Here is a 19,241-nt window from a genome sequence, read left to right as displayed (position 1 = left end):
TCTCTTGGTTCGTGGCTTCGAGCCCCTCATTGGGCTCTGCACTGAAAGTGTGGAACCTTCTTGGGATTCTCTCTTCTTCTGTCTCTGCCCCTGTCCCATTCTCTCTCTCTCTTTCTCTCAAAATAAATAAATTAAACAAAAAAACAAGAAAACTAAAATTAAAAAATAATTACAATTCTGAACCTGACTTCCATTGCCCCTACATGTTTTTTGACACCAAAAATGGAATCTAATACTGATATGATAGCATTTAATATGTCTACTCTTCTAGCCAATCTGTCATAGGAAGCACATATTAAAAGTTGGTGACCATGTGCCACAGAAATAATGGAGAAATACAACAGTATTAGTCATTATCTTAACAGTATTATTACTTATCTGATCCTTAAAATTTAGAAGGTCTATGTTGTATCAGTGCCATTTTACTATGAAAACAGTTTGTAGAATGAATGCATGCTGAGCTTGATGTAGTTCGATAGAGAATAATTTCGTGGGAGGAACTATGAATAACATAATGGTTTTGAGATCATTGTATTGATTTCTAAAAATAAAATACATTCTTATCATCCTCTCCCTCTCAGAAATAAAGGGGTGAACTTGGATTTTCCTGGCTGTCCTGCCAGCAGTATTCATTTTAGGCGAATTACATCAACTCTCTAAGCTGCTTTCGTCATCTGTAAAGTAAAAGAGAGGAGTAAATAATGATTTCTAAGGCTCTTTCTCTTGATTATCTTAAATGATCTTGCCTTAGTCCAGGAAATAAGAAAGATGTCCTCTTGTGATCTCCTGTGGCTGGGCATCATTAAAAACATTGATAATGTTACTCTGCTACATAAAAGAATCTATTCTACACGTCAAATTAACTATCTCTGTCTTAAGTAGAACATTAGGAAAAGCAGTATAGTATCCTGTGCTTTTGTGTTATGTGCACACATAACTGACATTATCTAACTTCCTTCCAGATGGCATTATAGATTCAAAATATGTGATCAGTCCATCAGTTATTACTTTTCAACAGTAGATTCATTTAAAATTAGAGCACTAGCATAGGAGACTACTGTCATAGAATGGAGTGTTGTAATGGGATACATTTTTGAACTATAATGCCATCTAATAGCTAGACTTAGATTGAAACCCATAATGATAATTAAACCTTTTATACTTGGGAATGGAATTTAGCAGTATTAAATCATAAACACCAAACTGAAAGAAACTTGCTATATGTAGTCCCTCACTTTGAAACCTTCAGGTTTCAACCCCAGGAAAATGGTGTAGTCTGATATGCTCTCTTGGGAAAGTAAAATGTAAGAATTTAATAAGTGATATATTGCTGTTGCTGTACCTGGAAATAATAGCACAGGCATTGAGCACCTCAAATCTTGTTGTTGGATGTCCTACCTGTGAGTCATACCTCACAGTCTAATACAGTTCTAAACTAATTTATAGAAAGAAAACATTATACTCCAAAAAGCCAGAGAAGACTACTCCTTGCTTTTAACTCACTGAAGTTCAGTGATACCAATTGAGAGAGAAAGATCATCTTTGTTCTTTTGTATTCATTTTTCTTCCTGAAGAGATCATCTTGTGATAGTCTGTTTATTTCAGTTCAGAACTCTGAATGCCAGGCTGCATGCACTATTCTTAGTACTTCTAAAGATTAGGTGATATAGTATATATGGAAATCTCTTCATTAAAGGGCCTAGGTGGCTTTATACTTAAAACTATGTTTTTATAATTTTTAATTTTTTAATCTATTTTCTTTTACACTTGTCTCATGAGAAGATGAACAGATATGATTTTGTTGTTTTCAGAAAACAAACTTGAGATGTAAGGAGGTTAGAGAATTTTTCTAAAACCTGCAGACACCAGAATTAGAATTTGACTCTAACCTTTGGCTTTTCTCCCCCAGTCTTCCCCTAATCTATCTTGAAGACATTTTAGTCTTCAGATGGAAACCAAACTTGGAAGAGAGGGTAATTGACAAAATTCAGTCATTATTTGCCACAAAAATAGCTTATGAATCTTTAAATGTGTGGTTGAAATTCACCAATAAGTAGTAACTCTGTAGGCATTTCATTTATTTGAGGACATGTTATGTATTGAGGTTAAGTCGATATGGTCATGTTGATATTAAAGTTACTTACATTGACAACCATCTTAACAAGGTTTGGTGTGTAAGTTTGTGTGTGTAGTCATAGAATTCTTGCTTGTAGAGCCTGCAGGAAGGGAAAATATTTAGGTAATCAGATTTGAATAATTTGTATTTGTAATTTGTACAGGAATTTGTATTGTATGTTTACTGTGTACTTATACATTATATGCTTTCTTTGCTCTTAAGTCTATTGATCTAGTAATGTAGTAAAGAATACAATCTGAATGTTGACCAAGTAGCTGGCTAACGTGTTAATTCTCCTTAGAGCTAAGCTTTGTGTTTCCAGAACCATCATGGCATGAAGAAACATTTGAAACCCTTGTCCTATGAGTTCTCAGACCTGCATGGAATGGTCCTGACAACTTAGCATCTAGAGAGTGCCCCTTAACAATAGTCATTTCTTGAGAACATCTAGATGAAACTTGTAAACAGCTGCAAAGATAATTTGCAAAATATGATCATAGTCTCTGAATAGTTAAAAAGTAGATTCTGAATTTTATTTGAAGGTGAAGAGGTTAAAAGTAGCTCTACTATAAACCTGTGATTCTAAAAACACAGCCAGAGGCTCAGAGCACCTGGAAGGCACAGTGACCTTTGTGAAGTGTTTATATGTATGTATATATACATGTATTATCACCTGGATTAGAAATCATTAAACTAAAAATTATATGTGTAAAATCACAAGAGCCACACACAAAAACAATGTGTGGTCAAGCTAAGCATGACCAGCTGTTTCTGACAGTTATCCACATATAGGTTCATTTTAATACTCACTTGTTCAAAATCAAGAATTTATTGAGCATGTCTGTGAGCGAGGACAAAGTGAGTGTCCCTGGGATTGCCCTTCAAGATTGCCCTTGAAGAGTTTTGTGAAGCAGAAATGTAAGCAGTTATGGTAATGATCCCTGGGGTCTGTAAGCCATGAAGAGCCCCATCTCTCTCCATTGCTACTAAAAACTCTCTCTAATCTCAGATCTCACACTTCACTTTCTTTTGACCTATTTGAGTGCCAGGCACTGTGGATGCATCATTGAACAGGAGAGTGTTTTACTTCTCATGGTATTTAAACTTAAGTAGTAGGGGAATAAGAAAAATAACTACTTAAATAACATCATAATTACTGTTATGAAGAGTATCATGAAAGAAGAGATCAAAGGGAAAAGGAGAGGGCAGGTAGTGGTATGGCTGGTTCAGAAGAGTAGGCCTCCTTGAAGACCACACATCACTCCTCCTTCCAGAGAATAGAAGTTGGCCTAGGAGAGAAGGAGGAGCATCCAGGCAGAGGCAGGGGCATCTGCTTGGGCCTTAAAGCTCCTAGGTGTTTAGTGATTTCATCTGAGGTCATGGTAATGACAAAGGAAAGACATGCTAGAGAAGGGGGAGCCTGGGTGGCTCAGTCAGTTGAGCATCTGACTCTTGATTTCAGCTTAGGTCATGATCTCACAGTTCGTGGATTCGAGCCCCACGTTGAGCTCTCTGCTGACAACACAGAGTCTGCTTAGGTTTCTCTCTCTGTCCCTCTCTGTCCTTCTCCCGCCCTCTCTCTCAAAATAAATAAACTTAAAGGAAAAAAAAAAAAAAAACTAGAGAAAGACTGGCCTGGAAGAAAGTAAGGAGAAAAGTTTTGCTTTGTAGCTTTGAGAGCAAAGGGATAGAAAGAAATCAAGATGTTTCTAGTCCACTAGCTTGTAAGCCTTTTGAGAATAAGAACCATGCTTATTCACCCTTGATTCACCCTTGACATTGTCTGGTAGAGTGCTTGATACATAGATGTGCAATGAATATTTGATGAATCAGGTGACTGGTTAATTGTTCCTTATATATTTGGTTTCTTTTTTCTTTTTCTTTTTTTTTTGACAGTTAAGGTAGAAATTCCTTTGAGGATAAGAAAAATGTCATATAGGGGTTCTGGGTGGCTCAGTCAATTAAGCATCCAACTCGTGATTTCTGCTCAGGTCATGATCCCAGGGTCGTGGGATCAAGTCCCACATCAGGCTCTGTGTTGAGCTTGGAGCCTGCTTGGGATTCTCTGTTTCTCCCTCTTTCTCTGCCCCTCCCCTGCTTGCACATACTCTCTCTCAAAATAAGTACGCATTTGGAAAAAAGAAAATGTCATATACATTTATACATATCTCAAAAATATTAGACCCATAAAAGCAATAAATGCTGTTGACTTAGCACTGATTGCTTGAAATAAATTCAAAAATTGTACAAACTGATAGCCTCTTTAGTTATCCAATAACCATTAAGATGCTAGCATCACATGACTAAATAAATTAGAAATGAAAATCTTAATGTATTGATAGAAAATAGACTAGCACGTCTTTGATTATTTTATCTTTTTTCTTCAAATAGAACCCAAGAGCCAGAATATATAAATGCCCAAATTTTATAAAAATTGTTATATGGTTCTCAGTTGCTAAAAATTTTAAGGAAGAAATACTTCTGATTGTTATAAATCCAGAATATCATTTAGCACTGTCTGCTAAGATCTTCTATGAGTATAGTGCTAAATGGTATCTGTAAATAGAGTTGAAAATAATCTAAAATATTTTTTTTCCTTCTTGAATCTATTCACTTTTACAAAAAGGCATCTGAAAGAGTTAACTATACTCTGAAAATACCACCATTTAAAAAAAAATTTTTTTTAAATCTTTATTTTTGAGAGAGACAGAGCGTGAGTGGGGGAGGAGCAAAGAGAGACAGGAAGACACAGAATCCAAATCAAGCTCCAAGCTCTGAGCTGTCAGCACAGAGCCTGATGCAAGGCTCAAACTCACAAGCTGTGAGATCATGACCTGAGCCGAAGTCGGTTGCCCAACCACCTGAGCCTCCCAGGAACCCCTGAAAAGATCACCATTTTTAAGTTGCATATGTAGTTGCCACAAGTCATGTCACTGTAATATAATTCTTGAAAAAACTTAGCATAGAAGCTAGCTTTCCAGATCTGTATTTACAGAGTCTCTCCAAAGTTTTTTTTTTTTTTTTTTGTAGTTTTGAGAGATGTTTGAAAACAGCATTGTATAAGTGTAAGGTATACAATGTGTTGACTTGATATACTTATATATTGAGACATGATTACCACCATAGCATTAGCTAAATTAACCTGTGTTTTGTCACATATTTACCATTTCCTTTTTTGTGGTGAGAACATTTAACATAATACTCTGTTAACAACTTTTAAGTATAGAATACAATATTATCAACTGTAATTACTATGCTATATATTAGATCCACAGAATTTATTCATTGAATAGCTGGAAGGTTGTACTCTTTAACCGACATCTCAATCCCTTTTCCCCCATCCCTAGTTAACCACTAGTCTATTTCTATGCTTTTTTTTTTTTTAATTCCACATATAAGTGGTATCATACAGCATTTACATTTCTGTCTCTGACTTAATCCATTTATCAAAATGCCCTCAGGGCCCATCCATGTTGTTGCAGGCAGGATTTCTTTCTCGTAGCTTAATAGTATTCCATTGTGTGTGTGTGTGTGTGTGTGTGTGTGTGTGTGTGTGTGTGTGTACGTACCATGTCTTTATCCATTCATTCACTGATAGACACTTAGGTTTTTTCCATATGCTGGCTTTTGTGAATAATCCTGTATTGGACATATACTAAGTACTTAATTTCTTTTGTATAAGTCAGTGACAACCACACATATAATTTAACTAGTTGAATGGTGGGAAAAAAAATCACCAGTCATTACAAGCTCATAAAAAAGGACAGTTATATAAGGGGTTCACTGATATGGGTGAACTTAATGTATCTGATAAAAACTCTCAAACTTGGCATATGTGATTGAGGTAGTTTTCTGAAAGCTGTTAGTAAACCCAGTAAACCTTAGAAACATATTCTAGTACTAAGAGCCTAGTTTTAGTGGCATGTGCATTCATTTGTATAAAACAGCTTAGTAGGTATTAATAGAAGGGTGTGAAGTAGTTCCACAGATATTCACATTTATGTGTTCTAAAATTATTTACTTTTCATGTAAATGTAAGCAAAACATGAGGTCATCCATCTCTGTAATATAAAGTTTTTGGTTTTGACTAGTGATGTGTATATCTAGTATTTTCATATCCTCGAAAAGAAATGCAAAGATCCCACTTTATTTTGTTTTTGAAGGTTTTTTTTTTTCGAGAGAGAAATAGAGCACAAGTGGGGGAGGAGCAGAGAGAGAGGGAGACACAGAATCTGAAGCAGGCTTCAGGCTCTGAGCTGTCAGCACAGAGCCCAACATAGGGTTCGAACTAACGGATTGTGAGATCATGACCTGAGCTGAAGTCAGATGTTTAACTGACTGAGTCACCTAGGCATCTACAGAGAGACATCCTTATTTGTAACCATTCTCCACTCTGAAATATGTTGTGCACATTTTGCTATAATGTTGAAGGCCTTTCAAGCAACAACTTAAATCTGTTCAATTCTATACTTCATAAGACTGTCGGAGTGACATTTTCATTTCTGATCAATTTAATCTGATTATCACTGGCTTCTATTCATATTCTAAACTAATGAAAAGTGATCAATTATTTTTCAGTGATCCTTGCATAGCATTGTCAACACCTTTATATATGACTACGTATAGTCAGTTGCAGATTATTTCTAAAGTAATAGAGCAGAGGAATAGCACATGTAAGAAATGACTATGTAGTTGGAAAAATCTTTTTTTTAATGTTTATTTATTTTGAGAGAGAGAGAGTATGGGGGGAGAGGCAGAGAGAAGGGAGAGAGAGAATCCCTAGCAGGCTCCATGCTGTCAATGCAGAGCCTGACGCGGGACTCAGTCCCACAAACCATGTGATTGTGGTCTGAGCCTAAATCAAGAGTGTGATGCTTAACCAACTGAGCCACCCAGGAGCCCTTAGTTGGAAAACCCTTAAGGCAGGAATCTTAATTCAGGTCCTAGCTTTATTGTTGTTATATGGAAGACAGTTTCCATCTGTTAAAGCATTTTGGATTGTTATCTAGGTTATTTAAAAAAATTTTTTTTAATGTTTTTATTTATTTTTGAAGGAGAGCGAGAGAGAGAGAGAGAGAGAGAGCATGAGCGGGGGAGGAGCAGAGAGAGAGAGGGAGACACAGAATTCGAAGCAGGCTCCAGGCTCTAAGCTGTCAGCACAGAACCCGATGCGGGGCTCGAACTCACAAACTGTGAGATCATGACCTGCGCCGAAGTCGGACGCTTAACTGACTGAGCCACCCAGGCGCCCCTCTCTGGGTTATTTAATTTGGGTTAATTAATTTATTGCTTAAGCTTGATATAAATGAAGCCCAAGTCAGTGGTCTTGAATCATATATGATAGCTTCACACCAAGAAGAACTTTTAAAGTCGCAGATTACAAAAGAGGATATTCGATCAAGGAGACCTAAATTGGGGTGGATATGCTCAAGTCTGTCACTGTTAGTAGGAAAACAACACGAAGGAAATATCCTGCTGACCAAGATGTCAGTTGTGTCATCATCTTAAAGCTAACGTGATGGCTTGCTGACATAATCTGGAGCTGAAGTAAAGCCAGTCTTCATTACTGTGGCCAGTAGAGTTGGTTCCCAGAATTATAATAGACTTTTGCTTCCATGCAGGCTAATCAAGCAGACTTTGGGGCGGGGGGGAAGCCTTTATTGAGAATGGTAGTGGATTAACGTGTTATTAATTCTGAGCTATATTCGTATATACTTATATCTAGCCCTCCTTAAAGTTCATTTGCATAATGCTTTTGATCAGGATCCTTGTACAAATTATTTATATAGTACATACATGCTTAAAGAAATGAAGTTTGGTATGATGAACTGCTTCACCTAACACAATAATAGTTGCAATTAAAATTGTGTTCATGCTGTTAGTCAAACATTTGAGTAATTTGAAGTTTTATCTTATGATCCTGGCCTTCTCTTTTAAAAAAAATTTAAACTGAAATCCAAAAGTTCTCTGATTCTGAATATCATATAGTGAGTGGTCAATTAGATTATTGATCACAACTGTTTTTTTATTTATTTTTTATTTTTTTAATTTAAATTTTTTTTTCAACGTTTTTTATTTATTTTTGGGACAGAGAGAGACAGAGCATGAACGGGGGAGGGGCAGAGAGAGAGGGAGACACAGAATCGGAAACAGGCTCCAGGCTCTGAGCCATCAGCCCAGAGCCCGACGCGGGGCTCGAACTCACGGACCGCGAGATCGTGACCTGGCTGAAGTCGGACGCTTAACCGACTGCACCACCCAGGCGCCCCTCACAATTGTTTTTTTAAAGAATGAAGTTTTTATGCCAGGAAATTAGAAAATAGAAATTTTAACTGTAAAATTATTCATATATTTCTACCCAATTTTAGCTTTGGCAAAATATGTTAATAGCATCTTTTTCATTCTTCCAATACTGAAAGTGATTTCTATTATTTTATTTATAATATTTCCCCCCAACAATACTAATATTGTGCTAAACAATTTTTGGGATGGATTTTCCATACATGACGTGCTTTGCAAGGAAACAGACATCTTAGAAATCAAATTATGGATGGACAGATAAAAATACTTATTTCTGTCTTGAATACAGTATAATGATTATAATTCTGTTACCCTGTAAATAAAAGGACAGGCTTAAAAATAGTTGTACCCTTTGCAGAATGCAAAAGATAGATGTGTATTCATAAGAGATGAGAGAAACATAATTCTTAACTTAGTATGTAAGGCTGTTTCCCTGAAGATATCTCCCCAATAGGATAGTCTAACCTCGTGCTCTGAATAAATTTTAAAGAAAGTTTTTAGTGACTGATCAGTTTATATAAAAGGGAAACCCGCACAAATATTAACTTGTATGAAAGTATCAGATACATAATTCACAGTATCTCCTTGAGTAAATTCTTTTCTCACAAACTAACAGTAGGCTCACTAAGTAGCTTTTTTCTTCCTACCCTTATATCCAGCACCCAACCCTCCAAATTCACACATGTAGAGAAAGTATTATTTACATTAGAATATTTAAAATGCCTGTAATGTAGTTTAAACCTTCCACAAATATCTTTGAGCGAGCAAGTAGTGTCCACATCTCCTACCACAACGAGAATGGGCTGCTTTAAATTTTCAAAGGGAATCTCTTCAGAGGTTTTAGAACATTGTGGGTAGGAACTTGCAGCAGGAGTAAAAAGTGGTCATAATATTGGGCCTCCCGTGATCCCTTCACCTTATATCTTCATTCCTTGGCCACAGGTTCCTTAAGGCACGGCAGAAACCACAGAAGTCACTATGTCAGGCAGGCAGTGCCATAAATGTTACAGAGCCTTCTTAGTGACTGCAATTCTAGCATGTAGATATGCTTCTGTTACTGCTACGAGCACAATTATGGGAGCCAGGAGATTTCTAGAGGCCTCTTTTTAGTGGGTTTATGGGTTCCTTCATTTTGGTGAATACAAATGGGGTAGAGCTAGACTTTTCATGCCTGCCAAAATCAAGTGGGAAACTCTGTAGGATGTTTTACTAGGTAAACCTGACGTAGTTCAGATTCAGATTTCATCTTCCATTCTCTCCTCACACAATTAACCGTGCCACTTTATGAGAACCTTTGCTGTTTGTTTTCTCATTCCTCCATTATCTTGCAAAATATATTCAGAGGTTTAAGCTTACTATGAATAATGCATCTGTAATACCCAAGGATGATGACAAAACTCACTGAGTATATGCTTGAAATGGTTTTGATTTAAATGACACCTATTTAAGTTATTTACATCACTAGACAAAAACATCTCCCTTAAAATATTTAATATTAAATCTTTTAGCTTTTTCATAGCTTACTGAAGATTCTTTCAAGATTCCTTATTGCATGTGCATATACAGAAGGTACTAATATTTGAATGTCTTTTATGTGCTTTCTTCAAGGGTACTTTTATGTGGGCTGTTTGTTCTCAAAATCACCCAGTAAGCATAGTTAGTATTAACCATAAATTTACAGATGAGGAACCCAAGGCCTAATGAAGTTAGATAATGTACCAAAAGTCCCATAACTAGCAAGTAGCTGGAGCCACAGTTTCAACGAAGTCAACTCCTCAGCTGGTGCTTTTTTTTCCTTTCCCCCTTTTTTTTTTTTTGAGATAAAATTGACGTATAACATTTTATTAGTTTTAGGTGCACCCGAGCCTGTATTTTTAACCACTCTATCACACTGGTTCTTGTTTAATGTATACATTTAACAAAATTCTCTATTTCTATTTAAAGACTGATAAAGGCATGGGTTATATATTTTAAAGTAATTTGTTTCAGATTAATTTTACAACTTGCTCAGAAAAGTCCATGATGTTTCATTTTCTTTACCAGAGCTAAGTAAACTTCTGTATTTTACCTAGTTTCAGATGCCTTTGATGATAAGACACATCATTATTTTATATACTACCAAGAAAAAACATTGTAGATTAAACTGAATATAACAGTTCTTTCAGACATCTGTTTAGACACAGATGTCACCACATCTATAACATTTTTGTACTTAGGTAATTAATATGTAGAATAAATGGCTTAAGATGTTCCTACGCTTTCATCATACTCAAAGTCCAGCTCTTCTGGTTCACTTTCTGACTACATGTCCACATTTTTCAACCCCTTTTGGGCTATCAGGAATGTTGGAGATAGAGTGTTTCTTTAAAAATTATGTCACTCTAACCTCTGAGAGTTTCTTCTAATCCACTATTCATTAAAAACTCTAATACATAATCCATTTCAGTTCTAAACACTATGTTTTCTGGAATGTGATTTCCAGTTCAGTACAGGGACTCTTTTTAGGAGTTTATTTATTTATTTTTTAAATGTTTATTTATCTTGAGAGAGAGAGAGTGGGGGAGGGAGAGAACTCCAAGCGGGCTCCGTGCTGTCAGTGCAGAGCCCAACATGAGGCTTGAACTCATGAACTGTGAGACCATAACCTGAGCTGATATCAAGAGTCAGATGCCTGCGACAGAGCCACTGAGACTGTTTATAAAATTTTATCAGCAAACATATCTTCATCTCTACCAGTAGCCATCAGTTTCTATTTTGTATGTTATCCAGATGTGGTAGGGTATGTGCAAAGATAATGGATTGTGGGGCACCTGGAGGGCTCAGTTGGTTGAGCATCCAACTTCAGCTCAAGTCATGATCTCGTGGTTTGTGGGTTTGAGCCCCACGTCAGGCTAGCTGCTGATGGCAGGGCTCGCTTCAGATCCTCTGTCCCCCTTTCTCTCTGCCCCTTCCCTGCTTGCACTCTCTCTCTCAAAAATAAATAGAACATTAAAAATTTTTTTTAAAAAGATGATGGATTGTAAGTTAGGAAGGAATCTGAGCTAGAAAGTAAGATTTGGGGGATTATCAAGGCATTAAATTGACAACAAGGGTCAGAAGAGGCCCCATTTAGAAGCAGGTGCCAATAGATGGATAAGGAACAGAACAATGGGAACATCTGATAAGAGGACCCCAAGGACAAGGAAACCAATTACAGTAAGCTTTGAGAGACACTTTGGTAAGCATTCAGGCACTTTGAGGTTTGCAGGTATATCTAGTAGAATAATACTTTAATTTACTAGATTATTTGCCTGGTAGAATCTGAAATCCTTACTCATAGAAGTCTTTTTCATAATAAATAATGTTTGTAAACAATGCAGAGTTACTCTCTTTTCTTCAAAGGGATACTTTCTTTCTGTAACAGGGTAACTTAAATTGTATTAAGAAACACAAATTTAGACCCCAAACTGTTGAAGAAAGCATTAGTTTCTTTTTTTTTTAATTTTTTTTTTATGTTTACTTATTTTTGAAAGAGAAACAGAGCATGAGCCGAGGAAGGGCAGAGAGAGAGGGAGACACAGAATCTGAAGCAGGCTCCAGGCTTCCGAGCTGTCAGCACAGAGCTGATGGGGGGATCAAACCCACGTGCGGTGAGATCATGATCTGAGTCGAAGTCAGATGCTTAACCTACTGAGCCACCCAAGCAGCCCTAAAGCATTAGTTTCTAAGTGGAACTTGCTTGGGGCATTAGGCCAGCATGAGAGCACCTAGTTCATGAAAGTGGCACACATGTACATTGAAGTCCAGGTTGTTTGTTTCTGAGCACACGGGTGTGCAGGAAGAGTAAGGAGACAAACCAACAGGCTGTCCTTAGGGCAGTATTGGGGGTGCTTGAGTCACTCTGTTACTTTCATAGTGAGGGAGTAACCTCAATATCGTTACTGACAATTGTGTCCAGATTTGCCTATTGCAACCTATTTTTAAATCCCATTCTAAAAATTTATCTGGGGGCGACCTGGTGGCTCAGTCACTTAAGCATCTGACTCTTGATTTCAGCTCAAGTCATAATCTCATGGTTCATGAGATTAAGCCCTGTGTTGGGCTTAGGGCTGACAGCCTGGAGCCTGCTTGGGATTCATTCTCTCTCTCTCTCTCTCTCTCTCTCTCTCTGTTCCTCTCCCCCTCCCCAGCTCTCTGTCTCTCAAAATAAATAAGTACACATTAAAAAAAAAAATCTTATCTGGATATTATTTATATTTCTACATAATTAGCATGCTTAAGTATATGCATAGGGCTACCATTCTAGAGACATGGTGAATCTGGGCCCTGGAGGCATGGGGGAGAAGCATCTTTCTTAAATTCTATAACTGACCATTCACATACAGGATTTACTTCATAGATTAAATAAGTGCATTGCTCATGCATTAGACTCTCATTTGTTAGTCTATTAATTAGATAGTACTTTTTCTTCTAGACTTTACGTAATTAATTTTAATGAAGTTTACCACTTTTTGTAGAATTTGACTTTAGTTCAAGGAAACTTGTAAAATTATAGTTTAAAGAGCTATTTAAATGATGTCTTGGGTGTGTTTTGAGCTCCTTCATCTGACTTGTAGATCTGAAGCCAACAGGAAACCGGCTGGTCCTTTTTGAAGGGAATTCTTACCAGTCACAGGAATAAAGAATTATTTTGCCCTTTTTCCAGCAAACAGACATGAGATCATAGTGGTATTTCAATATCTCTTCTGACTCACTGGTGTCTCCAGCTAAACAATTTAGTGGTTTCTTTGTGAACAATTTACTTAATGTGGAACTATCAAAACAGTACCTGTAAAAAAGGACCAAATTAGCAGCCAAAGCCAGAGCCCTAACATTTTTTTAAATAAGTATTCCTAAAATGTAAGATGCTAAGCTTAAAGTTTTGCTATCAGCATTAATCCCAAGGTATTCATTACTGCTAAATCTGTCTAATGGGTTACTACTAAATCCGTCTAATAGGGGAGGAATGGGCTGGCTTAAAGTTCTAAGAAAATAAACGTTATTTTTTCAAAATTTGAAAAGTATGCGAAGTATTTAAAATTATACATGAGGGCTGAGCACTTGTGAGGTAACTGAGATAGCTCATATGTAGGACTTCTTTCAGGATACTTTTTAGAATTTATTACACAAGTTGAAATTGTATAGGGTGTTCTAATATACTAGATGGTGAAGGGAATATATGAAAAAGCTATAAAGAGAAAACAGGGCAGATGGACAAAAATGAAAAACATATTTCCTAAATTGTGTTTCACACTGTGCTCTAGAAAGATAGATTACTGAAGAAGTGGCTCATAAAATGGAGGAAGCAAAAGCAAGAATGTTTGGAAAGATTCAGATTTACCAACAAAGTTGAAATTTTGGTTGATATTGCAAAATAGACTTAAAAACACATACTTTGGAACCAAGTGTAAGACAATGCAGAAAGTATATTGAACTGCTCTCTCCTCTAGTAGTCACTTAAAGATTATTAGGTCTCATATTGTTATGGTTTAATGTATTCTCATGCAATATGCTTCAATGTATTTGGTATGACCATTTTCTTCAACATTTACCTTGTTATTTAAACAAAATCAGCAGAACTTTGGGGCTCTGCAAAGAAGAAAAAGGTAAATGGAAGTCCATTGGACAGCTTATCTGTGGCCAGATCTCACTACTTAATATACTAGAGGCACAAGACATATTTAGGGAAATGAAGTAGAAAAGTTTTATAGCATATTGAAACTTAGTACCTTCACCTTTTTCTATCCTGATCCAAAGGCTTTGTTTCGGTGTCTTACTGCCCAACAACAGTGTTTATTATGCCTCATCTATGTCCTATTCCTTTCCTATGTATATCCCTGCCTCTATAATCCTACTTCTATCTACTTCTTATCACCATCTACAGATGCCCACTCACCTCCTTCCTTTTTATTTTTGATTCTTTTATTATGTGTTTCCTGCCCACCCAGTCTCTTCCCATGCCAACAAATACAGACGTGATTGGAGCTGCTTAGAGAACATTCTACCAGTTTCAGACCCTTCCACCTCTTACTGTTTGTAATCCTATAGTCACAGAAAGTGTATTTAAGAGTGCTTAGAAAGCTTTTTACTTTTCTTTTGGTAATGTGATAATTTTTTAATGGAAGTATAATTTATATATAGTAAAATTTACCCTTTCTGCTCTGCAATTTTAATCACTTCTGACACATTTGTATAGTTGTGTAGGCACCAACACAAAGTCAAGTTCTATAACCCCCAGATTTCTCTCCTCCTCTTAGGTATAGTCAACTTCTATTCGTGCCCCCCAGCCACTGGCAACCAAGGATCTCTTTTCTGTCCCTATAGTGTCTTTTCCCTGATGTCATATAAATGGAAATCATACAATATGTTGCCTTTTTTTTCCCTTTTAAAAAATTACGGTAAAATATATATAGCATAAAATTTATCGTCATAACCATTTTTATGTGTACAGTTCAATAGTGTAAAGTATATTCACATTGTTGCAGAATCAATCTATAGATTTTTTTTTTCATCTTGCAAAACTAAAGCTCTGTACCAATTAAACAGCAACTATCCATTCCTTTCTTCCCTCCAGCACCTGGCAACCACCCTTCTACTTTCTGTCTCTGAATTTGACTACTCTAGGTAACTTTTTAAGTGGAAGTGTATAATATTTGTCTTTTTGTGACTGGCTTAGTTCACTTAGCATAATATCCTCAAGGTTCATCCATGTTGTAGCATGTGCCACAATTTTTTTCTGTTTTAAGGCTTAATAATACTCCATTGCATGTATATCACATTTTGTTTATCCATCTGCCACTGGACACTTGGGTTGCTTCTATCTTTGACTGTTGTGAATAATGCTACTGTGAGCATTGTTTTGCAAATATCTTTTAAATATTTGCTGAGAAGTAGAATTACTAGATCACATGGTAATTTCATCCCTAATTTTTTGAGGAACTGCCATACTGTTTTTCACAGCAGCTGCACCATTTTATATTCTCACCAACAGTGTACAAGGGTTCCAATTTCTCTGAATCCTCACCAATGTTTGTTTTTTTGTTTTTTGTTTTTTTTGTTTTTTTGAGAGTAGTCATCCTAATGGATATGAAATGATGTCTCATCATGGTTTTGATGTGCGTTTCTCTAATGACTAGTGATGTTGAGCATCTTTTCAAGCTCTTATTGGCCACTTGGATATCTTTGGAGAAACATCTCTTCAAGTCCTTTGCCCATTTTCTAATCAGATTATTTGGGTTTTGTTGTTGAATTGTACAAGTTCTTTATATATTCTACATATTAACTCTGTGATTTGGAAATATTTTTTCCTATTATGTAGGTTGTCTTTTCATTCTGCTAATTGTATCTTGATGCCCAAAAGGTTTTTTTGGTTTGTTTTTTTAATGTTTATTTTTGAGAGAGAGAGAGGGAGAAAGTGGGGGAGGAGCAGAGAGAGAGAGGGGGGACAGGGGATCTGAAGCTGGCTCTGTGCTGACAGCAGAGAACCCAATGTGGGATTCGAATTCACGAATCATGAGATCATGATCTGAGCCGAAGTCGAACCCCCAACCAACTGAGCCACCCAGGTGTTCCTGATGCACAAAAGTTTTAAATTTTGCCATGGTCCAATTTTATCTTTTTTTAATTGCCTGTGCTTTTTATGTTATATCCAAGAAACCATTGCAAGTCCTTTGTCCTGGAGCTTTTCCCCTATGTTTTCTTTTTAAGAGATTTATAGTTTAACTCTTACACTTAGGTCACTCATCCATTTTTAGTTAAATTTCATATATGGCATAAGACAGAGACCTAGCTGCTTTTGCATGTGGGTATTCAGTTTTCCCAGTATCATTTGTTGGAAAGACCATCCTTTCCACATTGAATGATCATGGCAATCATATATGTGAAACCCAATTGACCATATATGTGAGGCTTTATTTCTGGCCTCTATGTTCTATTCCGTTGGTTTATATGTCTGTCTTTACGTCAGTACACACTGTTTTGATTATTGTAGTTTTGTATAAGTTTTGAAATCAGGAAATGTGAGCTCCAACTGTGTTCTTTTTTTTTTTTTTTTTTTTTTTTTTTTTAAGATTGTTTTGCAATTTGGAGTCCTCTGAAATGCCATATGAATTTTAGGATGAATTTTTCTATTTCTCAAATTACATTGTTGGGATTTTGATGGGGTTACGTTGAATCTGTAGATCACTTGGGGTAGTATGGACATCTTCACAGTATTAAGTCTTCCAGTCTATGTACATGGAATGTTTTCCTGTTCATTTGTGTCTTCTTTGATTTCTTTCAGTGACCTTTTTAAAAAAAAATTGTTTTTTAATATTTATTTATTTTAGAGGGAGAGAGACACATACACAGAGTACAAGTGGGGTAGGGGCAAAGAGAGGGAGACACAGAATCTGAAGCAGGCTCCAGGCTCTGAGCTGTCACCACAGAGCCCGACACGGGGCTTGAACTCTCGGACCGCAAGGTTGTGACCTGAGCCAAAGTCGGACACTTAACCAACTGAACCACCCAGGCGTCCCACTTCCAGTGACTTTTTATAGTTTTAAGTGTACAAGTTTTTTATCCCCTTGTTTAAGTTCATTACTAAGTATTTTATAAGCATTTTATTCTATTGGATGCTATTATAAATGGAATTGTTTTATTAATTTCCTTTTCTGATTATTTGTTGTGTATTAGAATTACATCTGGTTTTGTGTATCGATGCAACTTTGCTGAACTCATTTATTAACAGCCTGTTTGTGAAATCTTTAGGGTTTTCAACATAGAAATTATGTCTCCCGCAAACAGATAATTCTACTTCTTTCTTTCCAATTTAGACACATGTCATTCATTTTTGTGCCTCCTTGTGCTAGCTAGGACTTCCAGTACCATGTTGAATTTAGAGTGGTGAAAGTGAGCATCCTTGTCTGGTTTCTGATCTCAGAGGAAAAGGTTTCAGCTTTCACTTTTGACTCTGATGTTAGCTGTGTGATTTTCCTACATGGCTTTTATTATATTGGGTAGTTTCCTTCTATTCCTCATTTATTGGCTATTTTTATAATAAAAGGGTATTGAATTTTGTCAAATGGTTTTTCTACATCATTTGAGATGATCATGTGTTTTTTTATTCTATTAATGTGGTATATTACATTGATTTTTGTATGTTAAACTTTCCTTGCATCCCAGAGTCTCTTCATTTTTTTTTTTAAATTGGGTCTTTCAAAGAGAAGTTTGTAATTGTTATGAAATACCTTTTATCAATTTTTAATGGATCACACTTTTGGTGCTCTAAGAAACTTTTGCCTAACCCATGTTGACAAGGATTTCTTCTTTTGTGGTCTCTTCTTGAAGGTTTATATTTTATAACAATTTTATATTTTCAGTTCATTTTTATATAGGATAGGAGATAGGACTCAAGATTTTCTTGTGTGTGTGTGTGTGTGCGTGTGTGTGTGTGTGGTTATCTAGCTGTTTTGGCACTATTTGTTTAAAAGGCTATTGATTCTCCTTTGAATTGCCTTGGGATTTTTTATATAATCTTCGTTTAATTTTTTAATATTTTTTAATATTTATTTTTGAGAGAGAGACCAAACGTGAGCAAGCGGAGGGGAAGAGAGAGAGAGAGAGAGAGGGGGCGGGGGCCAGAGAAAGACATAGAATCCAAAGCAAAGAAGGCTCCAGGCTCCAAGCTGTCAGCACAGAGCCTGATGTACGGCTTGAACTCACGAACCGTGAGATCATGACCTGAGCCGAAGTCAGATGCTTAACTGACTAAGCCACCAGATGCCTCTATAATAATCTTCATTTTAATCATGTCCAGATATTTTCATTTTTTTTGTGAGGATCCAAGTTCCTGTCTAAAAAACTTCCTTTATATTTCCTGTAGTATGTTATCTGCTGGTAAGGAATTCCTTCAGCTTTTGTTATTTCACCTTCATTTAGAAAAGTATCATCCCTGTGTGTAGAATTCTGGGTTGACAATTGTTTTCTTTTGGCACTATCACACTGTTCTCTTATGGACTGCTTAGTTTGTGATGAGAAACTACTATAATTGTTACCTTTGTTCTGTATATATGTTTTTGAGTTTTTGGGGTTTGTAGTTAAATGCCCTTTATAGTTTTTTGAAAATTGTCAGCCTTTGTCTCTTCACATATTTTTTCTGCTTTCTTCTCTTTTCTTTCTGGGATGCCAGTTACACATTTGTTAGAAAGTTTGATATTGTCCCCATGTCTTAGATACTCTGGTGGGGTTTTTTGTTTATTTTTTTCTCTCTGTGTGCAGCTTGGCCAATTTTGATTGGTCAATTGATACTAACTTCTAGATTACAGGGGTGCCTGGGTGGCTTAGTCAGTTGAGCGACCAACTTCAGCTCAGGTCATGATCTCACAGTTGGTGGGTTCGGGCCCCACGGTGGGCTCTGTGCTAACAGCTCAGACCCTGGAGCCTTCTTTGGATTCTGTGTCTCCCTCTTTGTGCCCCTCCCCCGTGCACTTGCACACGGGCCCATTCTCTCTCTCTCTGTCAAAAATAAATAAATTTTTTTTTAAATTTCTAGATTACACAAAACAAGGCATTTGGTCAGGAATACTAACCTTTTCCTGAACAGGTCCTTTGTAAATACTCCAAGTCCCAGATCTGAATTTTATACATAAAATCTCCTATATTTTGTATGCTTGATCAATTGATTTAAAACAGAAATCAAGAAACTGTAGGTTCTACTAATTAAAGCTAGCGTGAAATCCCGTCCCTAATGTGAGATTCAAAATAATTATATTTAAGAATTTTCTTAGTATTGAAAACTTAATTATGATTTAATTGTTGTAACATTTAC

The 19,241-nt window shown here is 36.4% G+C and overlaps 1 protein-coding gene across 1 annotated transcript in view; it reads left to right on the top strand.

Annotated features, from left to right (window-relative positions):
- HOMER1 (homer scaffold protein 1) overlaps positions 1-19,241 on the top strand; it is a 133,192-nt gene that overhangs the window by 89,310 nt on the left and 24,641 nt on the right. Inside the window, exon 6 of the mRNA XM_047070328.1 lies at positions 8,258-8,289. Coding sequence (XP_046926284.1) covers positions 8,258-8,289 — 32 coding nt within the window. The remainder of the gene's footprint in view (positions 1-8,257; positions 8,290-19,241) is intronic.

Source organism: Lynx rufus, unplaced genomic scaffold (assembly GCF_022079265.1).
Source record: "Lynx rufus isolate CCGP_SWC_20201006 ecotype Redwood Valley unplaced genomic scaffold, mLynRuf1.p SCAF_1, whole genome shotgun sequence".
NCBI lineage: Eukaryota > Metazoa > Chordata > Mammalia > Carnivora > Felidae > Lynx > Lynx rufus.
This window is presented reverse-complemented; position numbering and strand designations above follow the sequence as displayed.